At 34.6% G+C, this 13383-nt stretch overlaps 1 protein-coding gene across 1 annotated transcript in view; it reads left to right on the plus strand.

The window, feature by feature from the left end:
- The first annotated feature begins 3593 nt into the window (after window positions 1-3593).
- LOC125842080 (chaperone protein dnaJ 13) overlaps window positions 3594-13383 on the plus strand; it is a 13393-nt gene continuing 3603 nt past the window's right edge. Inside the window, exons 1-9 of the mRNA XM_049521284.1 lie at window positions 3594-3913; window positions 6826-7112; window positions 8039-8236; window positions 8315-8429; window positions 8696-8782; window positions 10098-10186; window positions 11129-11213; window positions 11390-11443; window positions 12900-12980. Coding sequence (XP_049377241.1) covers window positions 3770-3913; window positions 6826-7112; window positions 8039-8236; window positions 8315-8429; window positions 8696-8782; window positions 10098-10186; window positions 11129-11213; window positions 11390-11443; window positions 12900-12980 — 1140 coding nt within the window. The 5' untranslated portion in view covers window positions 3594-3769. The remainder of the gene's footprint in view (window positions 3914-6825; window positions 7113-8038; window positions 8237-8314; window positions 8430-8695; window positions 8783-10097; window positions 10187-11128; window positions 11214-11389; window positions 11444-12899; window positions 12981-13383) is intronic.

Raw genomic sequence — 13383 nt, forward strand, 5'->3', positions numbered from 1 at the left:
GTAAGTTATTAGTATTTAGTTACGTATTTCCTATCAACTTTGTTTAAAGAGATAATATTTATTTTATGACTTTGCATTGTCTTGGAAGCACTATTTTTATTACTCTTACAAACATTATTTTTATGAAGTGCATTCTATAATGCTTCCAATTTATTTTATGTTCACTAAACTAATATTGATGTATTTTCTATTTGGTAGGATTGTGTTAGTGGGATTGATGAAACATATATAGAAGGGGAGGTTCCTAAAGCGGTGCAACAAGCATATCGTAATCGCAAAGGAAGAACATCACAAAGTGTCTTATGTGCTTGTGATTTTGATATGCGATTTACCTTTGTTGCTGCTGGTTGGGAAGGTACTGCACATGATAGTAAAGTACTTGAGAATGTACTTGTTGAACCAACATCACAATTTCCATTTTCTCCACATGGTAACTTTAAATTACATCCTTAGAATAAATACTATTTATTTGCACAAAGCTGTCTCATTTACGTCACATATGCTTTTAGTAATTCTTTATAAAATGTTTTTTGGTAGATAAATATTATGTTGTTGATGCTGGTTTCCGAAACACATGAGGATTTTTAGCTCCATACAAAGGACTACGCTATCATTTGCAAGATAACCGAGGAAGTGAAAGCTTCAAAATGCCAAAAAACTATTTAATTATAGGCATTCATCTCTGCGCAATGTGATTGAACAGACTTTTAGAGCTTGGAAAAATAGATTTAGAATACTGAAACAAGGCATGAACCATTATGATATTGATACACAAGTGAAAATTGTCATAGATTGTGCAGTGTTACATAATTATTTGCGAGAATACCAAAGTAGTGATGAAACATTTATGGTCTATGAACATGAAATTATAGTTGTGGAGGATATTGACCAACAAATGACTCAAAGTAACAATGTTGGTTCGTCTTTCTCTGTCACATGAGCGAGAAATGCAAGTTCAACGTGAGGAAATTGTCCGTACTATGTGGGAGGATTATATTAAAGACTAGTACACTACAATTTATGTTCAATTTTTTTTATTAAATTAAAGTTAGATGAAACAATTACTTAAGTGGAGAACAAATAACTTTGTAATAATTTATTATGCGATTTTATAATTTTTTGTTTATTTGATAAGATTGAATAAACAATTGGGGCTATTTTAATAGTTTTACAACTTATGAGATTTTTATATTTATGAGAAAATATACAACACAAAAATTACATATCGCATGTCCAAACAAACCTTCAATTTCATCTCATTATTCCATATCATGATACCATATCGCATGGCCAAACGGGCCCTAAGATATAGTCCTGCTCAGATACCATATATAAAGGTCATGGCCCAACTGTTAAGGTATTATTATTCGTTTTCGGTCAAGATCTGCAAGAACTTGTACATTGGGTTTAACTCAAATTTTGAAGTCTTCTTTACATTAATGTTTTTTTCACATATAAAATTTGTTTTTTCTTTCTTTTATCTTTTTCACTATTCAGATCATTTGTCATTTCAATTATAAATAGCAGGCTTGCTGATGTAGGGCCGATAATCCGCCGGCTTTCCGTTTTGGATCTTTAGGCTGATGGACCTTGTACATTTTATTATGGGCCTAAGGAATTATGGTAAAAAGGCCCAGATTTTATGAGGTTCACATTAGACCATCCAGTATTCGTATCGGAAATGTATCGCAGTTCAAACTTCAGACCTCAAGTCCTCAAGTCCTTAAAAATCTTAAAATCCCAATTATTCGGTGTGAATTTTGATTTTGAAATAGCTAAATTTGAGTATTTTGGAAATGATGACTATATTTTCAATAGTGATCTTTAAAGTTTCTATTTATATACTTCATCCTCTTTCATCCTGCGTGATTTTTATTATCGTAGCTCAATAATTAATCAAGCACTTCTCATTATTATCATCCATTTCGTTGCGTATGGTATTTGAGATGGAAATAATTGACTAAATAATAAGATGATAAAACTAACAAATAAGTAATGTGAAGGTCCATGAGGAATACAATTTCCTAGATTTTACTATTCAAACAATTATACAAATTTATTATTTGTCACATCTGGAAATCATAGTAGCTTAGTTGGTTGGTTACATAAACTTATCATTTGTTGATCAATTTCCACCCCCATTTCCTTCCCCCGTCCTCAATTTTCTAAAAAACTCTCACCTCAAAAAACTACATCATGCACAAGAAAAAAAAAAGTAGAAACCACAAAATATGATTTTTCCTATTTCTTTTTAGAGTTCTTAATAAAATACAGTAACTACAATTCTTAAATATGTAACGATGACTAAGAATATTTTGTTTAATATTTTAAATAAAAGTGAGAAATGTTGAAAATACTTCTAAATTCGGCCCGAATTATTATTTTCATTCTCAAATTACTGACAACCTTAAAAACAAATCTTTACTTGACTAGCTTAATTTGAATACACCTTTGTTATGCTAAAATTCTCTTATTATATAAGAGAGACTTCACGCTGAAGCAGACACGTCTTCGAAAAAAATTATAAAAGAATTATTTCTTTTGTTCTACTTTAATTTAATTAGTATATAATATTTTCGAAATTATAGGATCCGTTTTAGCTATGACTTTTTAGTTTTAAATTCATATTCTTTTGTTATAGCTTTATTATTTTGAATATCGGTATTATTTGTTTATATCTTGCAACTACTTTGAGTAAAAAATCAACGATCGATGATGAAAAATACTTTATTTATGGACCTCTTCACAAGAAATTTGCACAAACAAAAAATAATTAACAACTTAAAATATCTAAACATCATATTAGAATTTAATCTACTTTCTAAATTATATCTATATTACATAAATTAAAATAAAAAATAATAGATATTGGGCCCGTACTAGCACGACACCTATGTCTAGTTGAAAAAGGGGAACTTTCGCATATAACCACTTAAAAATAGATTAATTACGCTCCATAGCTATAGTTTGCTAATTACGATTCGTAGCTGCATGTTATAGGGATGAGAGTGGCGAGCGAGATTGGGAGAGGGAGGAGAGAGGCGAGCGAGAGAGGGCAGAGAGTGGAGAGAGGCGAACAATATATGTATATCTATAAGATAATTGTATATATGTAACTGATATACATATGTATTTGTATATTTGGAGAGAGGGATTGGGAGAGGGAGGAGAGAGGCGAGCGAGATTGGGAGAGAGAGGAGAGAGGCGAGCGAGAAAGGTCATAGAGTGGAGAGAGACTAATTGTATTTGTATATGTCATATAATTGTATATATATGTGTGTATAATTTGTATTTGTATATGTATAAAAGAGGACAAGTGACGTAATTAAAGCTAAAATTAATTTGTGAGCCGTAATTAATTCAAACTATAGCTATATCAGCTAATTAACTAGTATATGTTTGCTTTTCCGCGTAATTTTCCCATGAAAATATAAACTCCACTTAAAACATTTGCTATTTTTTATAAAAAGAAAATTCATTTTTTGTCTTAAAAACATTTTATTTTTTAAAAAAATTATTGCTGGAAAATTTTTTTTTTTAAAAAAACAGAGAGTGTGGTATTGGCATCTAAAAGAAGTCACTGGTAAGTCGTAATTGTTCTTGAACTTGCAAGCAATTTCAGAAATGGCGACTCTGTAACCCCAACCTCACGAAACTCATTCAAGGGTTTTTTCTTCTTACCTCAATCTTCAAAATCTTCTTTGGGAGTTTCTCTGTTAGTACCTTTTATTTATTTATTCAGATTCTGTTATAAACCCTAGAGTTTAATATGAAAGAAGAAGAAAGTGGGCCGCAAAATAGAGAGTTATATGCATTGCTTCATATATCTCCAGAAGCTTCTGATGAAGAAATTCGAAAAGCTTATCGTCAATGGGCTCAAATCTATCACCCTGATAAATATCAAGCTCTTGAGGTACTCACAGTCCACTCTTTGTACTATGCTTGTTTTTGGTTTGGGAATGCTTAATTTTTTGTTTTTTTTATTTTCGATGTATTTTTTGTACTATGCTTGTTTTTGGTTTGGGAATGCTTAATTTGCGTATTTGGAGTTAAAAGGGTAATTCACGGTTGTGTCGGATCAGCTTGAGCTCACCTTCCGGCAGCAACCTGAATTAAAGGATGAATTATGCGTTATTGGTTAAATTGGGTCTGTATAGAACAGAATGGATACATAGGATTCATATAGCTGATTCCAACTAGTTTTGTGAACCCTTAAATTGTGTATTTGAAGTTAAAGGGTATTTCACGGTTGTGTCCGGGTGAGCTTGAGCTCACCTTCAACATGTTACCTGAACCAAAGTATAAATTATGTGTTATTGGAATTGAATTAGGCCGTTATAGAACAGAATGGATATATAGGATTCATATAGCTGACCTCCAAGGCTCCAACTAGTTTTGAGAATCCTTAATTTGTGTATTTGATGTTAAAGGGTAATTCATGGTTGTATCCGGGTCAGCTTGAGCTCACCTTCGGACTGCTACCTGATTTAAAGGATAAATTATGTTATTGGAATTTATTGGGCCTGAATAGAGCGGAAGGGATACATAGGAGGAGTCATATAGTTGATCTCTTACTAGTTTTGAGAACCCTTAATTTGTGTATTTGGAGTTAAAAGGATAATTCACGCTCGTGTTTGGGTCAGCTTGAGCTCACCTTCCACATGCTACATGCATTAAAGGATAAATTTTGTGTTATTGGAATTAAATTGGGACTGTATAGAACATAAAGGATTCATATAGCTGATCTCCAACTAGTTTTTTTTTTTTTTTGATTACAAGGGAAACCCGCAGCCACTACCCTTTGGGTGCGCATAGGGTAAAACCCCCGCTCCTATGCAATAGCTCGCAAACCACATAGGAGAGGTAACCCGCACTAGGCAAGCCCGGTGCGACGAGCTCGACCCAGAAGGCAAACCCCTTGCTTTCGCTGGTAAGGGGTTTCGAACTTGAGACCTCCAACATGGAAGTCCCAAGCCCAAACCACTGGGCCACCCCAAAGGGTTCCAACTAGTTTTGAGAACCCTTAATTTGTGTATTTGGAGTTAAAAAGGGTAATTCACGTTTGTATTCGGATAAGCTTGAGATCACCTTCTGCCTGCTACCTGTTAAAGGATAAATTTTGTGTTATTGGAATTAAATGGGCTTGTATAGGATGGAATGGATACCGACGATTTGTATAGCTCAACTCCAACTAGCTTGTGGTTGGGGCTGAGTTTAACATTTTGATATGTTTTTAAACTGTTCTAGTTTTAGAAAACCCTGGTTTGCCTATTTTCTTTAATGGTGAATTGTTTAATGTGGGAATGAAATGGGCCTGAATAGAGAACTAGTTTTTCGAAAACACTAGTTTGCCTATTTTTCCGTTAGGGATAAATTATGTAGTGTTGAAATGGGTCTTGATTAGATGGAATGTATACATATAGCCTTCATCTAGTCAACTTCAACTAGTTTGCCATAAAGTAGCAGTTGTTTGATTGATATGTATGAACTACAACTATTCTTGTTTTTGCCTTTGATATTGGTGGAAAGTCGCTGTGCTTGATTTTGCTCAATTTTCTTCCAGGTATTTTGCATTGCAATTGGCATATTTATTCTTTTCTCCATGCTTTTGTTTTTGCATTGCGATTGGCATATTGATTAGATATAAATTCAACCTTTTTCCATGTGATTAGACAGTTGTGAATGTTTTACTTTGTATCCAATTTGGAATTTTGGTGCTTAGTATTCGATTTACCATCATAAAAGACAAAAAGAAACTCACTTCCCATTGGCTCATTCATGTACTTGTTTAGTGGAGGGAGATTCAATATTGACTGAATTTTTGAAGATGGGTATAACATTGTTTTGTCCTTGGTACATGTTTTGTGCAATGGGACTAATAGCTTGTTAGCTGGTACTATATTCAGGATCTTCTTGAAAAAGTAGGACCAAGATCATAAGTATCAATTGCTGGTGCTTTCAGGTTCAGAGTCATAATACAAGTGATTCCTGCTGAGATTCTACATATTGATCCTTGTGTAATAACTGCTCGAGTCTCTTCTAAAATCTCTGTTCTTTAGCCTAAAAAAAGAGGGTAGAAGAGAGGAAGTGTCTTTCCAATGGGGAAGAACGTGGTAGAAAACTCAATAGTTGCCAGCTCTTCAAATTTTTGCTCTTCGTAGTCTCCTGGGTGGGGGATCGGCAAAACGTAAAATTGAGTTCAACAGAATCTATATCAAAGATTTATGCAACAGTGCCAATTGGCGGAAAAAAATTGTACGTGTCTAGATTCCTTGTTTTCCTGCTTATGATGGTCAAGTTAATGTCATATATCGCATGTTCTGTCTTATGGGTTTGGTAGGGGAGGCTTCGTAAGTACTGTATTACATTTTTGTTATTTGGCAAACAGCCATTATTATGGTTCAGGGCCTTATCTATCTGAAAACTAGGACGTAGATCTTTCTTATTGCAGTGTTTGGGCAATTAGGTTGTGAGACGTTATATAGGTGGTTTCTTGAGATTACTACATTTTGCTAATTTCTTCTAGAAACCTTTTCTCATGAAGGAATAACTAATAAGGTTACAAGAGAAAACTGTCTCACAATGGGGAAGAATATGGTAGAAACTCAGTATTTCATGATATTGAACTTGTTTTATCCTCTTAGTTCAGGGGGTTGGGGATCTTGCAGTGAGGTCAAGAAAATCAATATTTTTAAAATCTTAGCAACATTATTACAAGATATTAGATAATTGCCAACTGTTGGAAGTAACTTCTCTGGCTTTCTTATTTTTCTGATTCTGAAGGTCAAGTTGTGAGTATTTAGTGGCATATTTTTCCTGTTTCAGATGAAGGAAATTGCAACAGAGAATTTCCAACGAATATGTGAAGCTTATGAAATTTTATCGGATGAGACGAAAAGACAAATATATGACATATATGGTATGGAAGGGATTAATTCTGGTCTGGAACTTGGTACTAAGCTGAACAAAGCTGAAGAGATCAAGGAAGAACTTGAAAGACTACGTCGTCAGAAAGAACTTCAAAAGGTTGCAGCGCATCTCCGACCTTCTGGGTCAATTATGGCAAATCTGTCATTGCCACAGTTTTTAGAGGGTGATGGCATTATGAAAGGGTAAGCATATGTACTTCTTTTGTATTTCTATGTCTTAATTGCTTTTGTAGATATGTGTGACTAGGTAATTGATAATCCAATAGCATGGCAGAAGCCAACTATTCCATCTATCACATTGTACATGTTAAAATTCCTTTGTCCTTAATCCTAGAAGAATATGCAAAGCCATGTTCCTTTAAGTAACTTGCTGATAAGTAAATTTCTTTTAAGTATGCGAGTTATCATTTTTGTGGGACAACCTGCAAAAGAATTGTTCTAAGCTGCCCACAAGAATGCTGGTGGATTTGGTGCTAACGAGCTTATGCTTTAAATTCTTTTAGCTTCAGTGTGTGCTTCTATGACATAGAAGTGAAGCAACATATTAGAAACAGGGATCTTGAGGAATCCTTGTTGTGAGTCCTTAATAAGCTATCTAAGAGTTTTTTAAATTTCAAGTAAGGTAAAGACCATTAAACATATTCAAGAGTCGCTCTGCATTCTTTTGTAAAAGTTTGATCCTAATTATCTTCCTCGACGGCTTTTGGCTATCTCCTCAAGAGATTTCAGTTGTCATGATTCCATTATATTTGCACTTCAGTTACTTAATACATTACACCGTGTCTACAGAAGTAATGACCTGAGCAGCCTGTAGGCTTAGAAACTGCAGAATTGAGTTGCTCTAGTGGAATATGCATTGTGTTGCTAGCACTACTGTCATTTTTGTTCAGAAGCACCAAATTTTACTTTATTGTACGATATTGCAACACTAATGCTTAAGCTTGTTTAGGCATAGTTAGCAATATGTTTCTAGTTGAATTTTTTGTTTGTTTGTTCCTTCAACATGTTGATCATTCAGCAAGTCCAAGTTTGTCTTCTATATGATTATTCAGCAATGCCTCTTGATATTACCTCATCTTACCTTACATGTTTTTGGGCTTGATTGCCAGGATGGCTATGGCTAGTGAAGTCCAGTCTCAGATTTCCAAAAACAATGCTGTTGCCATTGGTGGAAATCTGGCGGTTAATGGGAATGCCGGCGGTGGTGCTGCATCTATTGTTTTTAGGCATCAAATGTCATCAGTTTCGTCAGTAGAGTTTATGGGATCTATGGGTTTGAGAGCATTACTAGGAGTACAGACAACTCGGTAGGATGATCCATTTTGCTATGTGTTGCAGATCTCAAAAATTTTAGCCAAATATTGACCTGTTCTTTGTCTTATCAGTCATATATCTGTTCACTCTACGGCAACAATGGGTCTTGCTATGTCTTTAAGAGATGGTTCTGTTAATCTCTCCAACACTTGGACTCGCCAGCTATCTGATACCGCTCATGGAAATGTAAGCTATTTTTGAGTTGATACATATCTAGAAGCTTAAAAATAATTTTTCATAGTTGCTACTTGCTACTATTATTTATGCTTCGTGCCTGCAACTTAAGTCAGAAGATTGATGATATCTTGGACCATAGCATTCTGGAACATACTCGTTTAGGGGCTGAGGCATGAAATCTCTGTGCATCTCACGTTACTGATAATCACTCATTCTTTTTAACTTATCAAGAAAATCTTATATTTTTCCGTTTCCCCTTTCACTTTTTTGTGCAGATACATCTTTCATTAGGTCCAGAGTCATCTATAGCTGTTGGATGGCAGAGGAAGGAGCAGAAAAGGTCTGCTTCTGGAGAAATCAAGGTTCCACTTTTCTGCTCTAGCTCTAAAGACATTTATCTTTTGATTACATTCTCTTATAAAAGCTAATTTAAGAATTCTTGTTTCCTATTTAAGACTTGACCATATCATCTTTGTTTATTCTTGAATTGAGTAATTACTGGCTGACACTTTCTTTGATCTGGTTATGAGGGATTCTGTACTTACAGTTTGAAGTCCACACGAACATTAATGCTCTAGATATTTTCATTGGTTTTGTTAAAAACAGATGAATTTCTCTCATCTACCTGTTGATATGGAATTAGGATCCCTTAATGGTTAATTTATTGTTTACTTTGTGGCCTACAACTTACTTTTTTCTGGGCAAGTAGGACACACACCAACTATTAAATGTAAATCCAGCTTTCTAGTAGACTACACAGCATAATCTCCCTACATCTGAGTAGGCCTTTTTATTACTTGGTCATGACTTGTGTCCAAAAAACCTTACCAAGCTGTTGAATTAAATTTAAATGGTTATTTAGGTTGCTATGTTACTTTAGTATCAATTGTTTGGTTTAGTATCATTTTGAGAAAAAAAAATCTGTACGGTAGTGAGAAGCTTCCTGATTAAAAAAATAAAGTGACATAAGTAACAATTTGTATTTAAAATTAAGAAAAAGGAAGAAAATGCACTTTAAGTTTTAGCAGTTCTCGAATATTCTGCTGCCAAAATCTGGGAAATGAACTTGTGTAGATTGGTGCCCCTTGAAATGTGCCCTAACAGTGGAATGCTCCCTAATAAAAAAGAAAGAAAGGAACTCAAACTGGACAAGCTGGGCGAGTTCTATTCAAGACCTTTGCTTGATTTGTTCTTAAAAAATAAGATTATGATTTCTTCTGCTCTTGCTCCCACTTGCTTTAGGTTATTTTAGAGCTGTAGATGTTCCACAAAGTTCTGACTAGTGTACTAGCAGGAACATGGAGAAGTTAGCAATGATAGTATTGTATTAGGTTCTGTAATAACGTGACCTGTTCATGTTCCACCCTCTAATTTCCCTTACTTCCGCGTGAGAAGAAAATAGAATGATATATATGTTGGGCCACTCCAAACATATTTTAGAACTATGAGTCTATTTGTGTATATAATGCAAATATAACAGACTTGCAACTTCATGTTCTGTCAAACAGACCTTTTCCCACTTTAAACAAATTCAACATGAGAAGTACATTGGGTTCAAATGATATTAAGTGGCATTAAGTCAATAACCCGCCTTCAAGCAGCATCTTAACATTACCAATTTTGCGAGACTTTGAGTATTCTTTTATCTACCTATAATTTGCATCCAACGTAATGCAGCTAGGGACAGGGTCATTTGGTGCAACGGCTAATTACACCCACCGCTTCTCCACAAAATCACATGGGCGTATCGCAGCCAGAATCGGAAGGTTCATTGATGTTAATAATTCCTCCTTTCTTTTTTTGAATAGTATTCGACTTATTGCTTTTACTGTGTTAAAGTTAAAGGTTCTAAGCCTTGATATTCTGTACTTTTTTGCTTAAATAAACTAAACGATCTGTGGTCTGAATAAGCTAATGAATGCCTGGTACACTTGATGTGTTGCAATTCTATTTTAGATTTATTTTGTTGAATGATCAAATCTCTCTGATCCTTGTTCATCTCCGTGTATCTAGTTTTGGGTAGTGGCGTAGTGCACATGGTAATGGTGATGACTAAGGCCTAACTTTTACCTTATCAAAACAAAAATGGTGATGACTAGGCCTAGTACTCGATTGTAGCTTGAGTGAGTCAATACATAACTTGCATTAGCTATTGTTTTAAATTCTTGTTTGTAATCAGATTTCTGTAAAATCTGGTAATATAAGCGATTTAACAATATTTTCATGATCGTTTACTTTATAAGTCCCTCAATTTGTTCTGGTATTAGTTAAACCTTTCAAGAACTTCTGGGAAGAGCAAACCTGCTAGTGTCTTGGAAAAAAGGCATCATAGATTTCTGTAAAAGATGGTTATATAAGCAATTTCTCATTTTCTTCTTGATTGTTTTCTTTATCATCCCATCACATTTCTTCTGGTATTAGGTAAAACTTTTTTACCAACTTCTGGGAAGAGCAAACCTCCTAGTATCTTGTAAAACAACTCATCGCATCTTAAACCAATTGAAATTCTTTGTATTTTCTGCTCTCTAGTTTGAACCAGGATGGCATTTTCTTGGATTTTCAGCTTGTTTTTTAATATGTTCCCAGTGAACCGTATCTTCAAGTTAAGCCAAAAACACCATAATCCAGGTTACTGGATTTATCTTCATGCACAAAACTTCATGTTTAATTGGTAGCCTCTTCTCAGGACGTTCTATATTATATTGCAGTACGGCACTTGAACTTGAATTGGGAGGTGGAAGAAAAATATCTGAATTCAGTACCATTCGGATGCTGTATACTGTAGGAATTCAGGTATATATTGGCAAGCCAACTCCTTTCACCCCTTCCCGAAGAAAAGAGGAGTGGTGCCTACTTTCGTCTATGCTTTTTTTAGACATGTTTTACAATTCATTAGAAGTCATTGTTGCAAGATTGCACATGATTTTCATGTTTTTTTTACACCTCATATCCTTTTTTTTTTCTCACAGGGGATCTTTTGGAAGTTTGAGTTACATCGTGGGGGACAAAAGTTGATTGTTCCTGTAAGTAGTCTCAACTTGTGCTTATATGCGTTATTTTGGTTTCATGCTATTATCTTTTCTTTCTTTTTCCTATTCGGTTTGCTTGTTCATATGCATGCACATGTGTTCGTGACTTTGGGTACATATTCCCCAGAATTTCTTGCATCTACAGTTGCTTCTTGATCATGATCTTAATCAGGCACTTCCAAGATGATCAGGAGTCAATAATGATCTCGAATTATAATGAACCTAAACTAATGCAAGATCACTTATTTTGAGAATATAGTACGGTACCTCAACGTGTTGAACTAATGAAGTACTATATCCTACAATGCAAAAACTAGATTTCCTACTCAAGGAATTGGATATTACGTATGATCTTAACTAATTTTGATTGGATAATGGTTCTGATGGTTTCACCAAAATTAGGTATGCGTTTGGCCATGAGTTTTTTTTCAGGAGTTGAACTCTGGAAAACATGTTTGACCATAATTCTACTTGAAGTTGAAATCGAGAATTTTCAAGAATTTGAAAACAACTAAACGATATCTTCACTTTTTCACTCCAAATAGTCACAAAAGTAAAAAACAACTCCAATTTGTATTTATGGCCAAACACAACTCCAATTTTCAAATATCATTTTTCATTAACAAAAACTACTTTTTTCAAATTTCACAATGAAACATGGCCAAACACCCACTTAAAACACATGATTTAATCCAACTTTGTGAAACAATCAAAAAGTAATACAAGTACACAACTATAACTGGCCAGTTGAAAGTTATTTGGTCGTACTGTAACTTGTAGATAGGAGTTGCAAATTAATTGGTACATATAGGTGAAAGGTTTTGCTTATATTTCAAACCTAACTTTATTTTTGCATTCAATGCCATAAACCATGGCGAAAATAATAGAGCATTAATCTATCTAGGGTTAAAAGACGTTTTCTGGGCAGATTCTACGGTTTACCTCTGAGCGAGGCATCCTTGAAATGCCTTGGGGTGGCAGTGGCAATCGCAAGTATCGCGAGGCATTTGCTCAAACTGGTCTGCCTGGAGTCGCTTTGAAATAATTCAGAGGGTGTCTAGTTCTGCCTAGTTTAATAACCAAGAAAGTGAATCCTAAAGAAAAATAACAAAATTTCTTTTGCTTTTCTTTGCTGTCTTGCATTAAGAAGCTTATGGAATGGCATGTTTGAGCGGCTATAATCTCTATGATCTGTATTCAGCCATCTGATTCACTCTTTTTAATCTACTTTTTTCCGGTGATGTCCCCCCAAAAAATTGACTTTTCTATGGATAGTGGATAATCTAAGTTCCTATAAATAAGTTATGTTACCAATTTCAAAAAAAAAAAGTTCATCTAAATAAGTTAGCTCAAAGAACTTACCATTATCTAAACATTATCTGTCTCAATCAAGATCTTCGTTGTTCATACTGTAAGTGTTCTCATTTTTGCTAAATATTTATGGATGCAGGTATTGCTTTCTAGGCATTTGAACCCTATTTTTGCCACCGGAGCATTTGTGGTACCGACCTCACTGTATTTTGTACTGAAGGTTTGTGTTCTGTCTTCAAACTGACATTTGAAAATTTCTTTTCGGTCAATAGCTAACTACATGGTGGTTCTCAATTATTCTCTGGGGGAATTTGCTATATTACTGCTTTCCTTGTATTTCTGTTATAGAATACTTAATTCGGTCGAGACAGAAATCCTAGTTCTTCTGATAAACATATCAATATCCATAGCGAGTTATGCCAAAACATTTAACTTCTTTTTTATTTGGTGACCTATGAGTAGGTTTACCTTGGTAGTTACCCATTTTAAAGATTTTACAATTGATTGCCCATATTGCTTCTACTTATTTCCTTCCCTGGATGTTTCAAATATGTTTTACTGTAGCCACTGGTTTTGATTCTGAGTTGTTGGAGGGGGGTTGGAGGGGGGTTTGGGGGGGGGGG

Source organism: Solanum stenotomum, chromosome 10 (assembly GCF_019186545.1).
Source record: "Solanum stenotomum isolate F172 chromosome 10, ASM1918654v1, whole genome shotgun sequence".
NCBI lineage: Eukaryota > Viridiplantae > Streptophyta > Magnoliopsida > Solanales > Solanaceae > Solanum > Solanum stenotomum.